The sequence below is a fragment of the Solanum tuberosum genome, unplaced genomic scaffold (genome assembly GCF_000226075.1).
Source record: "Solanum tuberosum cultivar DM 1-3 516 R44 unplaced genomic scaffold, SolTub_3.0 scf00008, whole genome shotgun sequence".
NCBI classification, from domain to species: domain Eukaryota; kingdom Viridiplantae; phylum Streptophyta; class Magnoliopsida; order Solanales; family Solanaceae; genus Solanum; species Solanum tuberosum.
Genome location: NW_006238934.1, coordinates 766370 through 773807, shown reverse-complemented (window position 1 = coordinate 773807; position 7438 = coordinate 766370). Strand labels below are relative to the sequence as shown.

General features: G+C 36.1%; 2 protein-coding genes and 1 non-coding gene across 3 annotated transcripts in view; 2 read left to right on the top strand and 1 right to left on the bottom strand.

Moving 5' to 3' along the window:
* The window catches only part of LOC102605123 (BAG family molecular chaperone regulator 4-like), a 6860-nt gene extending 5455 nt beyond the window's left edge, over positions 1-1405 (top strand). The window contains exon 4 of the mRNA XM_006338912.2: positions 490-1405. Coding sequence (XP_006338974.1) covers positions 490-1227 — 738 coding nt within the window. The 3' untranslated portion in view covers positions 1228-1405. The remainder of the gene's footprint in view (positions 1-489) is intronic.
* Positions 1406-3551: 2146 nt separating this feature from the next.
* TRNAG-GCC (transfer RNA glycine (anticodon GCC)) lies at positions 3552-3622 on the top strand. Its single transcript has one exon. It is a non-coding gene; the product is annotated as a tRNA-Gly (tRNA).
* A 22-nt stretch (positions 3623-3644) lies between these two features.
* LOC102604454 (uncharacterized protein At5g01610-like) lies at positions 3645-7125 on the bottom strand. The gene is made up of 3 exons (XM_006338910.2): positions 6838-7125; positions 4750-4804; positions 3645-4148 (listed from the first exon to the last, which is right to left on the bottom strand). The coding sequence occupies exons 1-3, from the start codon at positions 6922-6924 to the stop codon at positions 3778-3780; spliced, it is 513 nt and encodes a 170-aa protein (XP_006338972.1). The 5' UTR covers positions 6925-7125; the 3' UTR covers positions 3645-3777.
* Positions 7126-7438: the final 313 nt, after the last annotated feature.

The window sequence follows — 7438 nt, the reverse complement described above, 5'->3', positions numbered from 1 at the left end:
CTCGGGACACCCCCCCCCCCCCCCCCCCTCTGCTTGACTTTGCCTCTCTACTTAAGTTCCTCAATTTCTGACTTGAACTGTCACTTCGCTGGAAAAGTCAGATCACAATCTATCTTATTCCTTGATGTTTATTTATTTGATCTCAGTAGCCTCTTTGTCTGCATACATTGTGAACTTCCTTGGCAAACCGATTCGAATTGCATAACTAATGCATTTCTATCAATTATTAACGGTCTAAACTAACTGTAAAATGGTAATTTTCGCTGTCTTCATAACCTTCTACATTGATCTTTTGATGTTTAGAAACTTTTCCTTCATATTTGAGATATCTGTTGTGAATATGATTAGAAAAGTGGAGCGTTGTTAACTGCTGCATTCAATACTTGCTTCTAGAGGAAAACTGCTGCTTGTGCCCTATTGGGTTTTTACATGATTGCAAATATTGATGATCAGTGCACTATAATGTCAAGTTTTTTCTCCCCTTTTCAGGTTCGTCGTGTCCAAAACTTAGTAGAGGCAATGGATGCAGTAAAAGCAAGAAATTCCAATCCCTTTATCAACAACAGTAATGCCGTGTCAGTGACTACTCAATGGGAGACATTTGAGTCGGGGGTTGGAAGCCTGAACGCTCCACCACCACCTAGACCTGTGCTTGAGGTTGGAAGCATGAACACCTCATCTCCTCCTAGACCTGTGCTTGGGGTTGGAAGCATGAACGCCTCACCTCCTCCTAGACCTGCATTTGGGGTTGGAGGACTGAACACCCAACCACCTCCTACACTTGTGCTTGGGGTTGGAAGCATGAACGCCTCACCTCCTCCTAGACCTGCATTTGGGGTTGGAGGACTGAACACCCAACCACCTCCTACACTTGTGCTTGGGGTTGGAAGCATGAACGCCTCACCTCCTCCTAGACCTGCATTTGGGGTTGGAGGACTGAACACCCAACCACCTCCTACACTTGTGCTTGGGGTTGGAAGCATGAACGCCTCACCTCCTCCTAGACCTGCATTTGGGGTTGGAGGACTGAACACCCAACCACCTCCTACACTTGTGCTTGGGGTTGGAAGCATGAACGCCTCACCTCCTCCTAGACCTGTGTTTGGGGTTGGAGGACTGAACACCCCACCACCTCCTACACCTATGCTTGGGGTTGGAAGCCTGGCCGCCCCACCTCTTAGACCGCCATCTACTATAGTGACCGAGGATTGGGAACAATTTGAATAGAGTAGCTGTATACGTTTCCATTTTATGATTTTGAAGAAACAGAAAATGCCAGTTATTAGGCACTACTGATCACTATTATTTTGTCATCTATACTATCGTTACAGTAAAATATTTTTGGTGGCTGCAAGTTCATGATCAGGCAAACATAGAGGTTTAATGAAATCGTGTTGGTAAGTTACTTCTGTGTGTTGTATAAGATTAAATCAAAGTTTAGTGCATAATTCTTTTATTCTTCACCTCATATCTGGCAAACCTCTCAACCAAAGCAGTTTTCGAAACAACGTGAACCAGGTTTCACGAAATTATATCGTATAATCACCCTCAAGGCCACTCCATCTAGGGGTGTCAAACTGACGGGTTGGACTAAACTAGGGCATATAAAATTAGCACTCGGATAATAGCTCTGAAAATGAACGAACTTCTTGATATCAAGTGTTTTGTATCGCCTTGGCCCCATCAGGCGCGAATTCGGATTGGTCGGGCTAGTAATTTCTGATACAGGATGATTAAATAAAAAAAATGTAATATATACAAGATTTGTCTCTTTCTACTTTCTAGTCATTAGTTTTTATGAAGCTCAAAATCAAACAAATCGATGATGGTTCACTTGTTACTTTCAATTTCCGGACCTATGTGCGCGCCTTTGTCTCATAGACCTCAATTATTCTTTTGGTTTCACACACGGTACCTTCTTCTGAGGATGACTAATTCAAATTTATGACAGGAAGTTTCACTTTTTAAAGCGGTAAGGTGATTTCATACCTAGGGTTCAAATTAAGATCTATTCAATATTTTTTTACACGGAATCCAAGTTAATTTTGAACTACTACAACATATGCAGTGGGAAAGGTAAAGTATGCACAGACCTTATAACTACCTCGTGGAGGTAGAGAAGCTAATTTTTGAGCTAATAATTATTAAAGTATATGACATATTCAAAGCTAATATCTTGAAAGTTTGAACCCTAAATGTTAAGTATATTCTGAATCTGTCTCTATCAATAGACTTCGTTTTCTCATGGCCCAAAGTTCCTACGTAAATAGTGACATTTCCCTCTTTTAGTTTTCTTGTCCCATTGTTGGAATCATTTTCACATTTTGATATAATATATGGTCCATATTATACCATATTATTCATTTTCAAAAAATCTCAAGTTACCTCCAGTCCAAAGGAGATAAATATCATGAAAATGGACAATTTAAAAGTGGGCTATCGTACATTATAACATGCCAAAAACACATCAATGAAATTTTGTATCCTATTAAACATGAAAAAATTAAAATAAAATAAATAATATACCATACCATATACTATATTTTTGTTAGAACTTTCTTTCTTTCTTTATGTCTACTTTGATGAAAACAATAGTACCTTCCATGGCTCCAAATGTTTTTTACCAAAAAGATGATGATCCAATTATTCTATCTACTAAGGATCATAATTTTGCTCTAAGTGGAGAAATTATGTTGCTGGTACTTGTACTTCTTTTTACTCTTTTTATTGTCACTTTGATTTTCTTCTTGTGTATGAAACATTATTTAAGGTATTCTTCATGTACTCCATCAGACCAAATTGTTCAATCACCTAATTATTTTTCCACTCCCATGACAATTAAGCCGTTGTATCGCGATATCGTGGAGCCATAATTTTTTCAGATTTTAAGTCATATTATATATGTATATTTGGAATTGTACGTTGGATTTAGAATGATTTATGTATTCTAATTGTATGTATATATATATATATTGATCTCTTTTCTATCTGTATTAGATAATTTAGTTGAATCCACAGAACCTGCTTTAGACTTGTTTTGATAGCAAAGAATAATTTTTGAATGATTATTATCTTATTGTATGTATATATTTTGATCACTTTTTCTATTTGTATTAGATAGTTCAGTTGAATCTACAGAACCTGCTCTAGATCCGCCTCGGTGGCAAAGAACAATTGACTTTAATTTCTTCTTGATAACTTTAAGGTTGTTCTTGTCTCTAGCATGAAGCTATAATAGTACTATGGTTTCAATTTATCTTGGTTTTGATGTCTTGGAACCTTGATGCTTGGGATTTTTGACAAATGAACTAGAATAATATAATTCTAGCAACCAATGCTTGTGATTTCATTTTCAATGGGTTTCAAATATTATATTCAGCGACGAATTCAAATTTAAATTATGAGCGCTCAAATATTGCCTTACAAGAGATCTTCACTTTAACACATAAGAAAAAAAGAAGAGGTCATTTTGTTCTATTCAATTTGGGTAAAGGTCCTCAATGTTTTACCGTATTGCTTATTAAATCATGTCTCCATTGTAATACACAACAGCACCAGTGGTCTAGTGGTAGAATAGTACCCTGCCACGGTACAGACCCGGGTTCGATTCCCGGCTGGTGCATGTTATTTTTTTTAAAACATTGAATAGATAATTCATATTTCACAAGTGCAATCAACATTACAATTTTAATCCAAACTTACATCACAATTTTAATCAAACTTATAAATAGTACTTATTAACTATACAATCTTATCGTTCATCACGAGTTGATCACACTAGAATTTATCTACAGTAAATCCGTCTCTCAACACCTCATAAGCCTCTCTACTGCGGGATTTCTTCAACCCAGCCGTGACATAAAGCTTTGATTTTTCAGATGAAATGGCAGTAACTTTTACCCAGATCATCACCTTTGTTTTTATTCCCTCTATGTCAGCTAGCTTTCCTTTTTCCAAGTATCCAGTAACTGCCGTAGAGAAGCGTAATACAGATGAATCCCTGTAACCAACCTCACATATTGAAGGAATATAGACAGTGATCTTCTTGGTTTCTTCGTTAAACTCATAGTTGGTGGCATCACGAGGGAAAATGCCTACTGGAATGTCATGCTCCTTCAGCAGTTCTGGCAATGGCTTTTGCATTTTCCCTACAAATCCAGTGCAAAGCAAGGATGAGAAAGCTCCTGAATATTTTGGCATAAGAATACAAGGAATGACCGAAGAAAGTGATGTTTCTTTCGACATTCAACATGGTTTATCACAAGCTAGTTTACAGTCTGACTACAAACCACTATCCTATACATCATGAGACTCACCACAGAAAAAGCATTTTATTTCCCTGTACTGGTGCCAGCCAAACCTTTATTACTAGAGCAAGGGTAGCTAGAGGGCTAATGTTTCACAAGCTAAAAGTTAGACCTTTTCTTAAAAGAAGTTAATGGTCGAGTAACAAATAAGAGTAAGAGTTCATATTTGATGAAGAAAGAATAGAATTATTGGAACACCCAGTTGTAATGCATTATTGTGGATCTTGGTCCAAAGGTACTTTCTTAAGCTAGCTACAAGGATGGGGCAGTATGGAAAGATAAAATGTAGAACCTAATAAAATATACTAGTTTTAGAATCTAGTTGGAAAAAAAAAGAAGAAAAGATCTTTTCAAGCATTGCTGATAAAATTTTCTTCTCCTCGATCAATGAAATTTGAGAGAAGACAGAAGAGGAGCCAAAAGAGTACCGAGGAAGACTAACCTTTAAGCTTGTTCACCAGCCATTTGCTTCCTCCTTCGATACTGCTTTGCAAGGACTAATTTTTAAAAGGGGAAAGTGTCAGACAAGTAAGAAGAAGACGAGAAAGAGAGGAAATTCAACACAGATAAGCGATAACCAATTGGTCTCTCCGAGTAAATTCCAAATTAGTGAACATATTTTATTTTGCTTTAGGGTAGGCATTTTGCAAATGCTTTCAGCTCACACATCATAGCAGATTGAAATTCGTCTAGATTTTAATAAAATGGAACTTGTTTTAAATTTTTAATTTATCACATCAATTTCAATTAACAATCTCACCAGGGCAGGAGCTAGAAAGTGGAGTATGTAATTATGTGTTTCTGTTCTTAATACCATTGCAACATTATACACTAAAAAGGAGAAGAAAGGCATAAACTCCTAGCACCATACTTAGATTTTCAGGAAATGCAAACGTCCTATTCAGTAGTAAAGCATCGGCCTTTGGAATTTATGGAGTGTCAGGATTTGTTTAAGGCTTGGATCTGGCATGTCAGGACGTTGGTTGTGCACCTTTTTTTTAATTAATAAAGGAGAATAAGGCACGGAACGTTTTCTACCCTTCAGATAAGAAATTATTGTGCTTTAAAATCCACAAGTGCAATAATGAAAAGAAAAGATGCAATTCAACAAAATTTATGTCCAACCACTACAATAATTCTGTGTCTGCTCTAAAACAAGTGATGAATGCAGCAAAGATACAAATCAGTCTACCCCCACCTGGAAATTGTTGAGGAAAATAAATGTTCAAAAACAATGGCATGCGAAAGAAGAGACTATTGGCTCAAATTTGATAGGCAAAATACTAACATTAGGGAGGTCGAAACTTAATATAAGTTTGTCAGACTGGTCTTTTACTCGACTTTGAGAATAATGAGATCTTAGTGGCATCACTCTGTTGCAACCTATTCCCCGATCAATTTTCATCCCCACTTACAGGACAAAAGTCATTTCCTCAGACGTCTTGTTCTTGAAAAGGAAAAGCAGGGTAAGCTGCTTAGCCAGATGGTATTAGTACTTTAAATATATATATTTTAAGCATTTGCATTCTCAAATGTTATACCCGAAGAATCTTTCATATCGAATTCTTTATTTACTCAAACAGAATACCATTGATTCATTTTCTTGGTAATCATCTAAGGATGCTGATCAGTATGAGTCATGAGCTTTCTTCTTTCTTTCTTTCTTGGTTATTCTTTTGCCAAATTCCGACACAGACATGTGCTATCTCATCCCTACTCAACAGTCAACATTGGATTTGTAGGAAAACTCAAAGGCCATTACAAGGTCTGCTGAATATGACATTTCAGTAGGTATATTTCCTTGCAATGAAACTATGAGTTTAATGAATAAACCAAGAAGCTTCCTGCCCAGGTTCGGCCAGTATATTAAGTCGACAATTAAATGTGTGTATGTGAGGTCGATCACAAAAAGAAATTCATTCCCTTTGGAGATATCAGCAGCTAAATGATGGCAAAGAGAGTAAACTCGATAATGTTCAATACAACTAGAGTCCAAATTCAAAAGTTATCCTCCACACTTAATCTCAACCGACTTGAATGATCGAATCGATTCTCACTTTGTCTTGCAGACAAGTGATCATATATCAGTAGTTTGCAAAATTAAAAGTAGATATGCACGGGATACAGTTAAACAGAGATATTGTATACGCAGATACACTTATTATGCACGTGAATACAATATATTCCACAAAATTTCAAAATTAAGAAAACTAAACTTCTAATTATGCAATACTAAGATCATCAGCATTGACAAAACATAAATAGTAACTCAATCAATTGAATTCCTCAAAACATAATTTAATTACATAATTAGAACCGAAATTTCAAAATTGAGAAGACTAAACTTCTAATTAGGCAATAATAAGATCATCAGATTAACTCAATCAATTGAATTCCTCAAAACGTAATTTAAGTACATAATTAGAATCAGTGTAAACCCTAGCGATGCACAAAAATCCATCAACTACAGAAATGAAATTAAGGACTGTAAATAACGGAGAATTGAAAGGAAAGAGAGTTTAGGGTTTACATTAATGTCATCGCCGACGGAATTGAACTCCTTGTTGGCTTTCTGACCAATCCAATAGGAACCTACCTTGTTCAATATCTGATCCATTTATAAGTTTCAATTGAATTCCGATGTATACACACAAAACCAGCTGAGAGTAAACACTTCTCCGTCGTCGTCGAATTGTTCTTCTCTCCGCAGCTCAGCTTAACTGTAAGAGAGAAGGAGGAAGAAATTTCTTTGCCAACTTTTCAACACTGACATAAAGGACGCGCAGACGACTTGTTTTTTTTTCTTTTTCCCCTCGGTTTTAGATATTTACATTAGAGCATCTATTTTAGTATAAATCAATTCTAACCCACTGCATCAATTTAACATTAGTGATAAAACGTATCACTTAATCATGATATTATATGGTACTCCCTCCGTCCCATTTTATATGATGTACTTTGATTTGGCACAAACTTTAAGAAAATGGAAAGACTTTTAAAACTTGTGGTCCAAAATGAATGATAGAAATTTGTGTGGTTGTAAATCATTTCATTAAGGGTAAAAAAGACATTTCATAGGCAAATTGTTACTTAAAATAGAAATGTGTCATTCTTTTTGGAACAGACTAAAA